Raw genomic sequence first — 16,657 nt, forward strand, 5'->3', positions numbered from 1 at the left:
GATGATGATTCTAATGGCCACATGTGGTTAACCAGTATGAAGCAGATAACAACATGTGCTATAGGGCATAGTTATAGAGTCATAGAGCATGGAAACAGGACATTTGGCCCACTGGTCCATACCAATCACAGCGTTTTCCCTGCTTGTCTTATTTGCCTACCATTGGCTATAACCCCCCAAATCCATCTTCTCTAAGTACCCTATCCAAATGCCTCTTAAGCGTTACAATTGTACCCAATTCAAACACTTTGCCAGCTTATTCCAGGTACTCAGTATTCTCTGTGTAAAGAATTTGCCTCTCAGTATCTGTAAAATCTCTCCCTTCTGTTCTTATATCTATGCCCTCTAGTTTTGGACTCTCTAACCCTGAGTGGTGGGGGTGGAGATATGTCTCTACCAAAAGAGGTTTAACCCACTCCTTCCCTCCACTAGCCTGCATCTTACCCTTGGGCATGGTGTAGCACCAGCTTGAGCCTCCTCCCCCCCACCACTGATCTGGGTCACGTAAAGCGATGGGAGCAGGTGTTGCATATCATGGTTATGCAATCATTGACACCAGGCAGACAATCTCTGAAGCGTATTGATAATTGCTAGTGTCACCTGTAAAGACACTACCCACAAGAAGGAAATGGCAAACCACTTATGTAAAAAAAAAAATTGCCAGGAACAATCATCATTATGGAAAGACTATGATCACTCACATCATACAATACGCCACATAACAAACGAACAACAAGGGTACAGACAATGACAGTCTATATTATCCAGGACCCTCATGATTTTATGGTCTTGTTTAAGATCATCCCTCATTCTCCTGTGCTCCATGAAATAAAAATCCAGTGTAGCCAACCAAGGCTCTTTAGTACGGGCAGCATCATCTCCAATTTGATAGCACCTTTCCTATAACAGATTGAACAAAACTGTACACAGGATCCTCCCTAGATTACGACAGAGTCTGTTCCTGGGAAGTATTCAGAACCCAGACAGCTTGGCAATTGGGAAATACAGCCCTGAATCATACTCCCAGGCTTGCAGCCTGCAGCCCAGCACCAGCTGGCAACTCCATCCTCTCCATCTCCCAGTTGCTCAGTTGTAACCTGGGGACGACTTGTAATTTCAACTGTTTCATGATTAGGAATCATAGCATAAAGTCAAATTAATAAATAATGTTATTTTCCAAAAGTTGGAGTTATTCCCATTTTGTATCCAGTCAGATTTGAAGACCATGAAATATTTAGATCTCTTTAGAATCAAATTGTTGGAATGTGAACAACTTCTAGTCTAACTGCAGATTTGTACTAAAGAAAAAATGATGACCTATAATTATGAATGATGTAATTGATTGAATATAATATTTATTCACCTGAACTCTGCAAATACACCTGATTATTCCATCTTGTTCCAATGCATACTGTTCTTTATTTTGTTGTTAAGGGTTGCACTCTGCTCAAAAGGACAGAGTGTAATCTGGAATAAGATTGCGCCAGTGAGCAATGTGACCAAGGGCAACGATGGTTCACAAAACTACATCTTTCAATTCTTTTATGTCTTTGTTTGTTTTCTTGATCCTGTGATTTACATTTTGGTGATGTCAGACACCCCACCCTGCAAAAACTCATTTTCGGGAGGTAGCACCACCACCCCTGCCCCCTGCAACCCCATATCCCACCCACCCCCAGTCAATCTCCAAGGGTGTATGTATACAGGACATTTGAATATGAAAGAACGCAACAATTTATTGGATCACATATTGAAACTATTTTTACTTGCTTACACACACACACACACACACACACACACACACACACACACACACACACACACACACACACATTCCTTGTTGAGTATTTCGTTGGCAATCTCAAAGCTAACAGCTAAATGCTAATGCAAATAGCTTTTCTATTTCTTTTTACAAACTTTCCTTGTACTGTGATGTGGCTTGCTTGGCAGATTTGAGCATTTTGCCAGAAGTCTCAGCCTCACAGCAGTCTGTGTCAATGAATTTGTTAATTTTGCAAGACATCAGATTCACAAGTGTTTTGTGAGACAGCGGACTTCTGAATTCTGTCTTAATGTGATGCACCATGCTGAATATGTACTTATATTATCATGGAGTCATTTTTTAATTCTATTACGACTTTAAGCAGGTCTACAGGGAGTTTGGCCTCATCACATAGGACATCAATAGAGTAGCTCCTTAGCAACTAGCTAGCTAGTTTAAATAACGTTAGGTATGCTAATGAACAAATGACACCTGTTAAATTCACCTCAACATGTCTTTTACAGTCATTTAACCCACCATGGGCAATAGAAAAGTCACTGTTGCAGGCAGTGCAGCGAGCAACACTGTCATTATTTTTGACCCCTATTAGGCAGGAGTACACTTTAGTGTAGTCTAGGGTGAAGTATGTTTTATATTTTCTTTTTTTGGAACACTCTGCCATGGTGCTGCAGGACACTAAACTGAACTGATGGACAATGACAGAGAGAGAGAGGTCGACTGTAAAGCCCAGCTGCAGAGAAAATTGATAGGTCTACTTAGCACGAAGAGAGACCAAACAGGATGCTCCCTCTCACTCTCCCTCTCTCTCGCTCTCAAAAAAAATCGATTTCCGGGATATTGTATATAATTTACGGGTGTCAGGGAGCCACTATCAATATGCAGGAGACTCCCAGAGCTTCCAGAAGAGGTGGGATGTCTGTGATGTGTTTTTGGGGCGACTGAATGATCTGGTGCTTTGCTGACTGATGGTGTTCATTGAGGTTTTGAGTGTACTGTGTGTCTTTGATGCCTGGAGATGGGGCGTGAGCCCATGATCGACTCTATTTCTCACTGATCTCAAAGTGTCGAGGGAGATTAAAATCATCGAGCTGAGAACAGTAGGCGAGTGACGGAGACCTCGCTCACTGCTGCCGGAGGAAGGTGTTTGCATGTGTTGGTCTCTCTCCCTCCCTCTTTCATGCTGCACACAGGGGAAGGTCCCTGCATTCAAATAATCTCTCTGTCTGCCCCTCAGTGCTGTTGGAGGATGGTGCTGGAGCCCTGGGACTTGGGCACAGTTTAATCAATGCCATTTGTGGATTGGACTCTGTCATTCACCTTATGAATTGTTTCTGGTTGCCCCTTTTTTTTGTTGCTAATTTGGGCAATTTTGATTGGGACCACCTACAGGCGACAAATGACACTGCGCTATATTGAACTGAACTGAATATATCTGGACTCTTTCAATTTTGTGTGATTATATTCTGTGTTTTTCGCTCATTTTTTTGCCGTTTGCATGATTTATATTTTTTTGGAATGTGAGGGGGTGGGTGTTGATGTTTTTCTCTGAACAGGTCCCATGCTTTTTCTTAGTTTTGTTTCTGTCTGTGAGAAAACAAATCTCAGGGATGTATATTGCATACATACTTCGATTTAAAAAATGTACTTTGAATCTTTGAAAATAATTTAGTAGTCACAAATTAAACCTTTGAATGAGAGTGGTGGAATTAGAAATTGAATTGTGCATAAAACATATTGCATTGACAATGGTTTTGATCAGACCAGGTGGTGAGCAATAAATAGGATGTATTTGAGTTCCCTGTACCTTTTTGTTCTTTGTGGTTTCAGAATTTATAGAAAATGCATTGTTAGAGGGGTTGTAGAGAAGAAATTAACATTACTTTAGGACTTAGAAATGAATGATAAAACTAATTGAATTATTTATCCCTGAAGGTAGAAAGTTCTAAAGCACCAAGTTAAAAATAATACTGTTTTTTCAAATCTCATCTCACCAAACTTTTCTATCAAATTGCATTTTGAATATTTCTGTATTTATGCTCTTTCTGAGCAATTAATATAAGTACATGTCTTCCATTAGGCAAATAAGATTAATAAGCTAGTGTAGATTACTTTGGCAAATAAGATTCAACAAACAAGTGTAGAAGTTTATCCTCATCAGTCATACTAAGTTTGCTCATTTATCTGTGCGGTTGGGGCAAGCAAATGAATTATGATTTTTTTTTCATTTTCCAGACCTAGTTTCCAAATGTAATTTTTGTCTGCTGCGTATAGGTAATGATGTTTATGCCTTACTGGACTAGCCCACTGAAAGATTGCCTGATTGTTAGGATCTCTCACAGGAAAGGGAAGTGCTGAAGATCGAGCACTTAGCAACGGCAGTAATTAAACAAGCAAAAATAAAATTCCTTTGAACTCTGAAATTTAAAAAAAAGAAAATACAGGAAATATTCAGCACCATAGGTATTATCTATGGAATAAAAATCAGAGTTAAAGTTTCTGATTAATTCCTATTCATTAAAAGGGCTCTCTCTCCATAATGTTGCCCAACCTGTTGGGTATTTTCTGCATTTTGTATTTTTTGTTTTTATAGAACAACTGGTGTGTCTTCTATTAAATCTAACTTCACTTCTGTTATTGCAGTTTATTATTGCCTGTACCTTGCAGATGACAGCCATTTCTCCAAGTCTTACTCTGCCCTTAAACTCAGCAGAATTTGAAATCTTTGACCTTTCTCATAACTTTCCTCTGATCGACTGCCTGTTAAGCCACTGGCATTTAGGGCAGCAAGGAAAGTCCTCCATTCCTGGTGGTGTTCAGGGCTTCCTCTTGGTTTTCACTACTGTCAATCATGTAGGTCCTGACCGGGGACTCGGGATACCATCGCACTCAGCTGTAGAAGGATTCTTCTTTGCTGTTTGCTTAATAATTTTGTTTTACCAATCAGGGTTGTTGGTCCTGAGCTAAACTGCTGAACCTGGAGGACCGGTGGACCACTCTTAGCCTGTTCCCTACCATTTCACCTGTTTGGCATGGGTGACCCTACCAAGAACCAAAGCATAAAGTGCTGACTCTGGCCAACAGAGCTCTCTAAGTCATTGAGGCACGCAAGCCTCCAAACCACAGCAAGTTTGTGGTCCTCCAGGAGGTTCTCATAACCTTAACTTGAGGATTAATCTTGTCATCTGTGGCACCATTTTAAAAAAATATCCCTTTGTAGAATTGGGCACAAGAGTTTCTGCAAATGCTGGAAATCTTTGGCAACACAAAATGCTGGAGGAACTCAGCAGGTCAGACAGCATCTATGGAGAGGAATAAGCAGTTGACATCTTTGGCCTTCTGGCCCAAAATGTTGATCTTTTATTCCCCTCCATAGATGCTGCCTGACCTGCTGAGTTCCTCCAGCATTTTGTGTTTGATACTTATGGGTGGTTTTTGAAGTTCATAATGATCCCTTTGCACTGTACAATATTTGATTTGATTCACTGCAAATATTATTTAGCATGGCTTGACCCATGAACTTCCTGAAGTAATTAACTTGGTTTATTATCTATTTTATGATTTAGTCACCAAATGTAAAGTAAAAGCCTAATTCAGCAAGTTCAGAATTTATTAAAATTTACTTTGTTTGTTGGTCATGAACTAGTTTGTTGCTTATTGAAATTAGAACCATACCATTATTTAAGCATTTTTCGTGCAATTGATTTGCAAATTGGGTCAATTATGAAAATACCAATTACAAAGATAGTTTAGTAATTTGCTAATTATATATTTACTGCTGAAAGCTGCATAATAGACTGATAAAAATTAACGAGAACAAGAACCTGCCCGTCACAATCATGGTTAATATTTAACTGCTCGCTCAGGAAAATTAGCAAACCATTTAGAGTTGTTTAGTTGCAGAAAGCTGTAGGAATTCAAATCAAATGCCCAATGCCAATTTTGCAAAGCAAGTAATTATTGATAGCGTGTGCAAAGCTTATCAGAGATGGCTACATCCAAGAAATGGCTATTCACATCAAAAGTATTATTCTATATTTTTGTTTGCTTTTATTAAAAAGTTGATGAACAGTAGAATAGAAATTACAAGTCCAGGAAAATAGCACTTTAAAAAAATATTAACTAAGCTCTCAAATAACAGTTTGTGGATAACAGAGCTTTTATTTTGTATATGAAATCATTTCAACATGTCTGCAAAAATTCTAATAAAAAAGTTTATGCGACACACACAAAATGCTGGAGGAACTCAGCAGGCCAGGCAGCATCTATGGAAAAATACAGTTGACGTTTCAGGCCGAAGATTCTCAGCCCAAAACATCAACTGTACTCTTTCCCATAGATGCTGCCTGGCCTGCTGAGTTCCTCCAGTATTTTGTGTGTGTTGCTCGGACTTCCAGCCTCTGCAGATTTTCTCTTGTTTATGAAAAAGTTTGTACTCAACTGTATTTCCAATTTTGCAATGTAATATTAAAATTGTTGAAGTGCATGGATACAGTATATTTTGAACAGTGGGTGAACAGGTGTTATATCAAATCTTTTGTTTAGACTTTCACTCCAGGGTACATTTTCAGGTTTTAAGTTTTTATATACAGCTCTCTGGGGCTACAGTTCTGTGCAGTGGCAGATTAGTATCATTTGTTGGTGCACTGATAGAAAATTTCAATCCGTCAAGCAGCTGCTAGCAAGAAGTAGAATTTCATGGAAGCGGGCTAATTTCAAGCATTCAGGTGTATCTATTCAACCACTATGCAGTATTTGAAACTGGCAATTAGCCAAAGTGATACACACGGCATTTAGATTTATAAATCCCCTGACAATATACCTTCATCACACAGTTACAGAAACCAGGTCAGCGAGTTAAATTAAAATTGAATTAAAGCATTCTGATTTGTGGATAACTTGACAAGGTCATTGTTTTGGAATATATTACAAAGGCAACAAGACATTACTTTTAACCTACTGTTAAGCCAGAAGACATCTTAAACCTGATTCTGACTCTGATCTTAGAAGAGCCAGAAACTGACTTATAAATAATGCTCAGCCTTACCGAATACTTGCAAAAGTTCCAATTAATTAGTTTCTGACAACCAAATCCTTCGTTTAAGGAAATCTAAATTAATTACATTTAAAAATAATCATCAGAGCAAATAGAAAAGTCATTCACTCTTTCCACAAGAAATATTTTTATAAAATGATTACATTCTTAACTAAAAACTACTTGAAGTCTGCTTTAGGTTAGCTGTACTATCACCAGCAGTGTGCTATACCAAAGTAACACTATTTTGTGTTGGAAAGTGAAAGGTAATGCTGCAAACAATAGAATTTGTGGTTTTAACTTTGAACTCATACAGTTTTTGTAATCCCTTCCCCTCCTCCCTTCCTAATAATACCTGCGTCGGCCCCTTGTTGTTAGAATTTGAAAATGTGTACTTCATAGTTTTCAATAGCAAGTCAAGTGCTCAAAGACAATTTAGTTCCTTACTTTATTTCAGTATTCTGGGTTTGAGAGAATAGTTCCATATACTTAACGGAGGAAGCACATTTTGGTTTAAAAGCAAACTTTGAAATGCCAAATGCAACACACGAGGGAGCTCAGAGAGCTCAGCAGGTTAGGCAGTACCTACGGAGGGAAACAGCAGTCAGTGTCTCAGCTTCAGTTGCTTCGTCAGGACTGGGAAGAAAGAGGGGAGATGGCCACTGTTAAAAGGTGTGGGGAAAGGCTGCAGCAAGAACTGGCGATCCCAGTGAAAAGGAGGGGTCGATTGGCAGGATGGTCGGGGGTTGTACTTGGAATAATTTGAGAAGCTGCAGGGTGACAGGCGGAAGTAATAAAGAGTTGAAGAAGATAGAATCTGATCGGAGAGGACAGTGGAATAAACGGAAGGAGGTGGGGAGGGAAACCAGTACGAACATTGTGTGGGATATGAGCAAATCGATAGGTGGGGAGAGGAAAGGGAGAGTGATGGGACGCTAGTGGATTCAGAAGTAAAAAAGAGGAAAGGGACAGAGGGGAATTGTTACATTCAGAAAAATCAATTTCCATGCCATTAGCTTGGAGACCACCTAGGGAGAATATAAAGTGCTGTTTCTCTAATCTGTGCCTGGCCTCATTGTCTGTGGAGAAGGCCATAGATAGACGTGTTGTCGTGGGAATGGGAGGTAGAATTAAAATTGGTGGTCACTGAGAGATCCCAGCTAGTATGGTAGTTGGTGTGAAGGTGCTCTATGAAGCAGTCCATCAATCTGCTTCAGGTCTCACTGACGTAGAAGAGGCCGCACTGGATACAACAAATACAAACCCCTGTACTGAAATACGCCACTTCACATTAGTATTCTAAAACCTCCTGAGGACAAAACCAGGCATTTAAGAATTGCCTGTTCTATAAGAATATTTTAGCTGCCAGCTGTTGGATACATAGATACCTCAGGTGGCCAGACTTGCTAATTCCCACTGCACTCTGAAAGATTTGAGGGTTCTCCCTACAAAAGGAGAGTTGCAGGCTCTAAGATGAGTGAAAATCAAATCCTTTAGAACATCGAAAAGCATAGACACCATAGCCTTGTTTCTATGTCAATCAAGTACATTCATTATCTCCTGATTTTAGTTCTTGTGTCTTATTTCTACTGTAGTGCAGTAAGAATCAAATTTCAAAGTCAATTTATTATCAAAGTACATACAGTATATGTCACTATATACAACCCTGCAATATATTTTCCTGTGAGCATACTCAATAAATCCTTAGAATAATAACCATATCAGAATCAATGATTAATTGTGGCTGTAAGTAACAGGGTATTTAAATAACGGGCACAAGGGGGGGTGGGGGGGAAGTACAACGATCATGGGTCCTTTTACTTTTTATATAATATAATACAAACATTCAATGGACCCGCATCAGCAGCAGATAATCATCTAATACACTTTTAATAAAAATGTGAGGAACTATCTGCTGAAGAATCTGAACACATAGGAGATGTATACAATTGAAAAAAAGACCAGATGCTGTGTGAGCATGGTGTTCTAAGGAAAATGCAGCAAAATCCTATCAGTATGCTCCATATTATAGTATGTATATTAAAATGTTAAATAAACACCCTGGCATTGTCAATAAAATAATTTTCAAAGTTTGAAGACCATTTCATATTCTGAGCTGAATAGATTTTCTTAAATTTAAACTTCCATAGGAGTTTAAGCACCTAGGGAAAGGTCACAAAACTTAAAATTGGAATGGCAGTCACACGTGCAAATTTTGACAAAGTAACTTTTCTATAAATAGTTATTTTGCATATCTGGTTAAACTGAGTCACAGAAGAGCTGCAATTTAAAGAAAATTGGAGACAATTATGAAGAAGATTTTTTGACTTCATTTTTAGTACATACTCAAGGTATGATTAAAGATCAGTGGATGAAGAAACAATTATTAATGGCAACAAATTTTGTTCTATAATGAGGTAGAATCCATGACTGCTTGTGGAAAATTTAAGTTTATTGTGAATTCTTTCTGCATTGTGTTGTTTTCCAGATAATTAGGTAAAGGGATTGGGAGGCAGGTGTTAATTTTGTTTGAAATCTTTGTAGAAATCAAATTGGGTGAAATCGGAGCCTGTGAATGGAACCCCATTTTCCATATTACACACTCAAATTCAGATCTAGATTTATTTATCACATGTACATTGAAAACGTACAGTGAGATGTATCATTCGTGTTAACACCCAAGAGGCACCCTTTGAGTGTTGCCACACATTACAGCATCGATATAGCTTGCCCACAGATCAATCAAAGTCACTCAGAGGTGAATCAGAGTGTAGCTAGATATAGAATGAAGTTTCCTTTGCTCTCACAATGTGTCTCAGCTGCAGTTTTATAAAAGCATGGACCACTAAACCTTTGTGACACGTACTTATTTCCTCACACCAGAAATCCCAGCATCTCACGGTTTGAGATTGTTAAAACCTTTGAGCTTTACAGACCTTTCCAGGAAAGAATGGGATTGAAACCAAAAAGCATTTAGTGTACGATGACATGGCCAGCAGACAATTGAGACTGAATTTGAGCCTGTTCCCAGAGTTGATGGAGCTGTGCACCAAATGTTACACAGTTGATTATTTCAGTGGCTTTGGGAACACATCTGACATGTACAGAGAAGCTAATGCTGTCAAATTTATTTGCAGTTTGGAAGAACAGAAGTGATCGACAATACCTTAAACCCTGACTTTGTACGGAAGTTCATCCTAGATTACTTTTTTGAAGAGCGGCAAAATCTCCGATTTGATTTGTAAGTTTTATCTTTGCTACCATTGAGTAGAAATTTCTTTAAGGGCAAGATGTTACTCTGGAAGAAGTGAATGTGAAATCAAACCATATTTATCATTCAAATATTTACAGACCCTTTGTTTTAAGAATAGTGAAATGGGTCCTGTGGACTTAGTTAATCTTTTCATTAATATACTTAATGGCTTGAAAGAGAGAAATGTAAGATTTTTAAAATTAGTTATTGTGTTAATGTAAGTATAATTACATTATTTTAATATTCTAATTCTTAATACGTGGAAGAACTATTAAGAGTAGCAGAGGCATTTACAAATATTTAAGCTGTTTGACAGCTGTGACAGGCTGCTCAGCCTGGTTCTTTGCCTAGCCAGCTGTCAGAATCATCCAAAGGTACTTTGCAGGTCTTCACCCATGGGATCAGAGTTGCCTTTGACAACCAAGATGTTTGGAAGATCTGCACTGCATTGGTCTGGACCTAGAGGGTAGTCAAATTACAAGCATGGGAAGATGGCAGCTCTGATGAAATCGCAGAGTGTTACTTCTGTGTTATAATTTAGAGTATGAAGTTTTCTAAGATGGGTTATTTCCCATTCACAAAATACAACATTGTTAGAGCCATGGAATCATAGAAGATTACAACACAAAAACAAGCCCCTGGACCCATCTAGTTCATGATAACCCTTATCCTGTCTAGTCCCAGTGACCCACACCTGGACCATAGCTCTCCCATCCACGACTTCTCCTAAATGTTGCAATCAAACCAGCATCCCCCACTTCCACTGGCAGCTCAATCTACAACTAATCCACCCTCTGAGTGAAGAAGTATCCCCTTGGGTTCCCTTTAAATAGCTTTCACACTTAACCTAGTTCTAGTGTCACCCAACCTCAGTGGAAAAAAGCCTGCTTGCATTTTCCCTATCTATACCTTTCATAATTTTTGGGTATCTCTAGCAAATCTCTTTTCATTCTCCTATGCTCCAGGCAATAAGGACCTAACCTATTCAATCTTTCCTTGGGATCTCGGTCCTCAAGTCCCATCAACATGCTTGTAGATTTCCTCTATACTTTTTCAATCTTATTGATATTTTTCCTGTATGTAGGAGACCAGAACTGCACACAATACTCCAAATTTAGCCTCACTGTTTTATACAACTTCAACATAACATCCTCTATCCTTTACTCTAAAATCTGATTTATAAAAGCCAATGTGTGAAAGCTATTTGACCCTATCTACCTGTCACAACACATTAAAGGAATTATGCATCGGTATTTTCAGATTCTAGTGTTCTACCGCACTCCTTAGTGCCCTACTGTTCACTGTGTAAATCCTACCCCGGGCGGTCCTCCCAAAAACAACACCTCATACTTGCTTGTATTAAGTTCCATCATTCATTTTTCAGCTCATTGAAGTTCAGCCCTATTTGTTGTTTCCAAATTAAATAAGCAACATTCTGCAGGTCACACTGCAACTGAGGAGAGAAAACAACAGAGTTAACATTTCTCCCAGTGACCCTTCAGCATTCCAATGAAGGCTCGTCCACCTGGGAAGTTATTTCTGTTTTCTCTTTGCAAATAGATTTTATTGGTTTTCAATTATAAATAGACGACAGAGTGAAATGCATTTAGATTTAATTCTCTTTGTTGTGCTGCGTCTCCAAGGAAACATTATTAAAATTAAGTTCATTGATCAAGTTGCAAGGAATATTCAGTCTGGCTTCCGATGTTCTAGCAAAGAAGAGAATAAACATGATGTTAGGAACTTGAAGTAGGCTATTAGTGAATGTCTACGACAAAGATAATGGGATATAAATGAAAGGAATATAGCCAACTTAAGAAGATCGGAAGGTCTGAGAAATAGGAAGGAATGAGCATAAAATTGAAATAAATATAATGTGATGGCATATTTTATTTTATTTTATTTAGCAATACAGCACAGAGTAAGCAATTCTGCCATTCAAGCCACACCACCCCAGCAACCCCACAACCCTGACTTACCTTAACCTAATCACAGGACAATTTACAACGACAGATTAACCTATCCAGTACTTCTTTAGACTGTGGGAGGAGAGCAGAGCACATAGGGAAAACCCAAGTGCTCCATGAGGAGGAATGGTGCCGGAATTGAACTCTGAATTCTGCAATGCCCAATGCTATGTCATGAAGAAGACGATGCTCATAGCGTGCATTCCCTATTGCTTAGTTGACTTGCTTGTCAACAGCAGCCCACAATGCACTTTGGTTTTGAATAGAGAGGTGTTTTGCCACTACCCTGTGGCTCGGGAACTGGTATCCTTGCTGCTGACCCAATCAATTTTGGGTTCCATTCTCACTGCAAAGTCTTATCCCCAGATCTTAGAACTCGAATACCAGTAAAGTAAATACCACAGTGCAGAAAATACAATATTAAACAAAGAGCCCTTCTGATTTCTCAGTGGGACTTAAAAGATGCCTTTGCTCTGCTGTAAAGAAGAGCAAGGCAGTTGGAACTACTCACTTGGCCAACATATTCAATGTCTTTTTATACACCACACGGACAGATCATTATCACACCACACGGACAGATCATTATCACAGAATAATCTGTGAGAGCTTACTGCAAGTAGTCATGTTCCACAGTGACCACACTCCATTATTTATGAAGACTATTAGGAAATACCAAATACTGTACAAGATGCTGTACACTCGCAGTCCTCCTCTCTGTTAAGTGACATGGCTAAGGTTTTATCTCAGCTTCACAATCAAGCTCAAAAAGACAAGGGATTCTGCAGATGCTGGAAATCCAGAGTAGCACACACAAACTGCTGGAGGCACTCAGCAGGTCAGGTAGTATTTGTGGAAAGGAATAAAGAGTAGACATTTCATGCCAAGACCCTTCAACGGGACTAGTGTGTGTTAACAATCAAACTGATATTTTTTCTTTGCTGAGAATGATGATTGGAGAGAATATCCTTAAAGATATCATCTCACTGATGTATAAAATATACCCAAGTAAAAATGGCAATGTGCACCTTGCCATAAATATTGATATCCAAAGTTCTTCGTGGAGTTCCAAGCAGATTTTTTCAGAAAACAGACAGTTAATGTCACATAAAGACTCAGTCATTCCTCGCTTTTACTGGTGTGACAAGCCCTTCGTAAGTAGGCCAAGAAACAAGAGGTGTCTTGCACATTAACTTCTGTTTGAATCAGAAGAGGTTCACATATCAACTTTAAAAGGGCACACATACACAGCTCATCAAGAGAACATGAATTAATCCTTCTATGTCCATGTACTAATCCTTCTATAGTTTTATTTCAAATATTGTAATTTTATGCTTATACTCTTAGTTCTATTGGTAAGCCCAGTGAGAAAAATACATTGAAAAGTAATGTATCACAAATGCTAAAAATCTGAAATAAAACAGAAATATTGCAAGTATGAAACCGGTCAGGCAGCTTTTGTGGAGAATGAACGAGAAAGCAATCAGTGTTTCAAGTTGTGACTGATCATCAGAAGGTACCTGACTTAGATGGGAGCCTGCCTATGGCCTGTTCTTAATTACAGTTGTAAATAAGAATGCTTTTATTTTGCATGTATAAACGGGTGCAATTGTTAAGTGACCACCTCAGGAAAAATATTTGATGTGTTTATTTTAGTGATAAATAATTTATTTTAGTGCAAGAGATATTTACATGGAAGCAAACAGATGCTAGGTAAAGAAATAAAAGCTGCTTAAGGATTGTGAGGATCTGAAAATTCCAGTGACATTGTGCAGATGGTAAATGCCATCAGAACTCTGAGATATTGTCCCAGACTTGTAGTCAGCGCTTACGTTTTTTTATGTAAGATATAACTACTAAGCAAACACGAGGAAATCTGCAGATGCTGGAAATTCAAACAACACACACAAAATGCTGGTGGAACACAGCAGGCCAGGCAGCATCTATAAGGAGAAGCGCTGTTGACGTCTCGGCCTGAAATGTCAACAGTGCTTCTCCTTATAGATGCTGCCATAACTACTAAGGACTGTTTTTTCTTTTTTTGCTATCAAGTCAAGATTGTAGCTTCCTCCTGAAGTTGAGGATGGCACAGAAATGAGATGGATAACTTGGGTTAAAGTCTCTCAGGCACATTTTAATCTAGGATTTAACTGTTACTCAAATTAAATGAGGCTGTTATAAATTGGAAGAAAACAAGAGAAAATCTCCAGATGCTGGAGATCCAAATCAACACATACAAAATGCTGGATGAAATCGGCTAGCCAAGCAGCATCTATGGAAAAGAGTAAGCAGTCGGCATTTCAGGAATGGGAAGGAAGGGGAGAAGTCAGAATAAGGTGGGGGGAGGGGAGGAGGAAGTACAAGGTGGCAGGTGATGGCTGAAACCAGGGCAGGGGGAGGGGTGAAGTAAAGAGCTGGGAAGTTGATTGGTTAAAGTGATCAAGGGCTGGAGAAGGGGAAATCTGATAGGAGAGGACAGAAGACCATGGAAGAAAGGGAAGGGGGAGGGGCACAAAAGGAAGGTAATGGGCAGGTAAGGAAATAAGGTAAGAGAGGGAAACAGGAATGGGGAATGGTGAAGGTAGGGTAGGGGACAATTACCAGCAGTTCTAGAAATCAATGTTCATGCCATCAGGTCGGTGGCTACCCAGATGGAATATAAGGCGTTGCTCTTCTAATGACGTGTGGCCTCATCATGGCCATGGACTAACATGTCGGGATGAGAAGTAGAATTGAAATGGACAGCTATTGGGAGATCCTGCTTTTTCTGGTCAACAGAGTGTAGGTGCTCAGCAAAGCGGTCTCCCAATCTATGCTGAGTCTCACCAATATACAGGAGGCCACACCGGGAGCACCAGATACAGTAAGTGACCCCAAGAGACTCACAGGTGGCATGTTGCCTCGCTTGGAAGGACTGTTTAAGACCCTGAATGGTAGTGAGGGAGGAGGTGTAGGAGCTGATGTGCCACTTGGTCTGCCTTTAAGGATTACCAGGAGGGAGATCAGCAGGGAGGGATGGATGGACAAGGGAGCCATGTAGAGAGCGATCCCTGCAGAAGGTGGAAAGTGGGGGGTAAGAAAAGATGTGCTTTGGTGGTGGGATACTAGTGGAGATGGTGGAAGTTACTGAGAATTATGTGCTGGACTGGTGGGATGGTAGGTGAGACCAAGACGAATGCTATGCCTGGTGTGGCGTCAGAAGGATGGGGTAAGGTCAGATGTGTCTGAAATGGAAAAGATGTGGGTGAGGACAGCATTGATGGTAGAGGAAGAGAAACCTCTTTCTTTGAAGAAGGAGGACATCTCAATTGTTCTGGAATGAAAAGCCTCATCCTGAGAACAGATGTGGTGGAGATGGAGGAACTGAGAGAAGGGAATGGCATTTTTGCAAGTGACAGGGTGGGAAGAAGTATAATCTAGATAGCTGTGAGAGTCAGTGGGCTTATAAAAGATATCAGTAGATACACTGTCTACAGAGATGAACACAGAGAGATCGAGAAAGGGTCAAAGCCAGGAGAAGGGTCATCGGTGCGGGCTGGAGAGTCCTTGCCAAAGAAGTAGGCATGGAAATGGAGGCATTGGAAGAAGAGTTTGGCATCATGGCGAGTGTGGAACTTACTGAGGTGCAGATGTAGGGGGACAAACATGAGGCCCTTATTGATAACAGAACGTTCTGCCTCAGAGAGGGGAAGCCCCATGAGAATTTTGAAGACCTGACATGTGTGATGGCTGGGATCAGAGAGTTGGTCATGTCTGAGGAGAGAAGGGGGCTAAGCTATTCAGGGAAGGTGGGGGTGGGAAGAAAATGGAGGCTCCTTGGATAAAAGAGCTAACATTGGGGCCTGAGACACATGAGTTTGCAGAGTGGTTATGGGGGAATGGGAGACTGGGGTTTTAGCAGCAGCGCATAACATCTTGGCCTGGAGGTGGTGTCGGGCAAGGTCCAGGCTAGAGCCAGAGTTAGAGATTGCACAATTAACAGTTCAAAGGTGTCCGGGGTCTTTGGAAACGGCATTGACGGTTCTGAATCCACTTGCCATCATTGGAACCAGTGTTGGTGATGTTAATGCAGATTCTGGTGGCCACCCATTTCAATTATACTGCTCATTCCCATTCCAACATGTCAGTCCATGGCCTCCCCTACTGCTACGATGAGGCCACATTCAGGTAGGAGGAGCAACACTTTATATTCCATCTGGGTAGCCTCCAAACTGACAGACTGAACATCGATTTCTAGAACTTCCGGTATTTGCTTCCCCTCCTCCCCACCCCCCCCCCCCATTCCCCATTCCTGTTTCCCTCTCTCAGCTTAACTCCCTACTTGTCCATCACCTTTCTCTGGTGCCTCTCCCTCTTCCCTTTCTTCCATGGTCTTCTTTCCTGTCCTATCAGATTCCCCCTTCTCCAGCCCTTTATCTCTTTCACCAATCAACTTCCCAGCTATTTACTTCACCCCTCTCCCTCTCCTGGTTTCACCTATCACCTGCCAGCTTGTACTTCTTCCTCTCCTCCCCTTATCTTCTTTTTCTGACTTCTCCCCTTCCTTTCCAGTCATGATGAAAACATAGACCGTTTACTCTTTTCCATCGATGCTGCCTGGCTTGCTGAGTTCTTCAAGCATCTTA

The 16,657-nt window shown here is 40.2% G+C and overlaps 1 protein-coding gene across 2 annotated transcripts in view; it reads left to right on the top strand.

Annotated features, from left to right (window-relative positions):
* Positions 1-16,657, top strand: part of LOC140717189 (copine-8-like) — a 659,086-nt gene that overhangs the window by 150,762 nt on the left and 491,667 nt on the right. For both annotated transcript variants that reach the window (XM_073030488.1, XM_073030487.1), the window contains exon 5: positions 9,953-10,056. In XM_073030488.1, the coding sequence (XP_072886589.1) occupies positions 9,953-10,056 (104 nt within the window). The remainder of the gene's footprint in view (positions 1-9,952; positions 10,057-16,657) is intronic.

This window comes from Hemitrygon akajei, chromosome 27, assembly GCF_048418815.1.
Source record: "Hemitrygon akajei chromosome 27, sHemAka1.3, whole genome shotgun sequence".
Lineage (NCBI taxonomy): Eukaryota > Metazoa > Chordata > Chondrichthyes > Myliobatiformes > Dasyatidae > Hemitrygon > Hemitrygon akajei.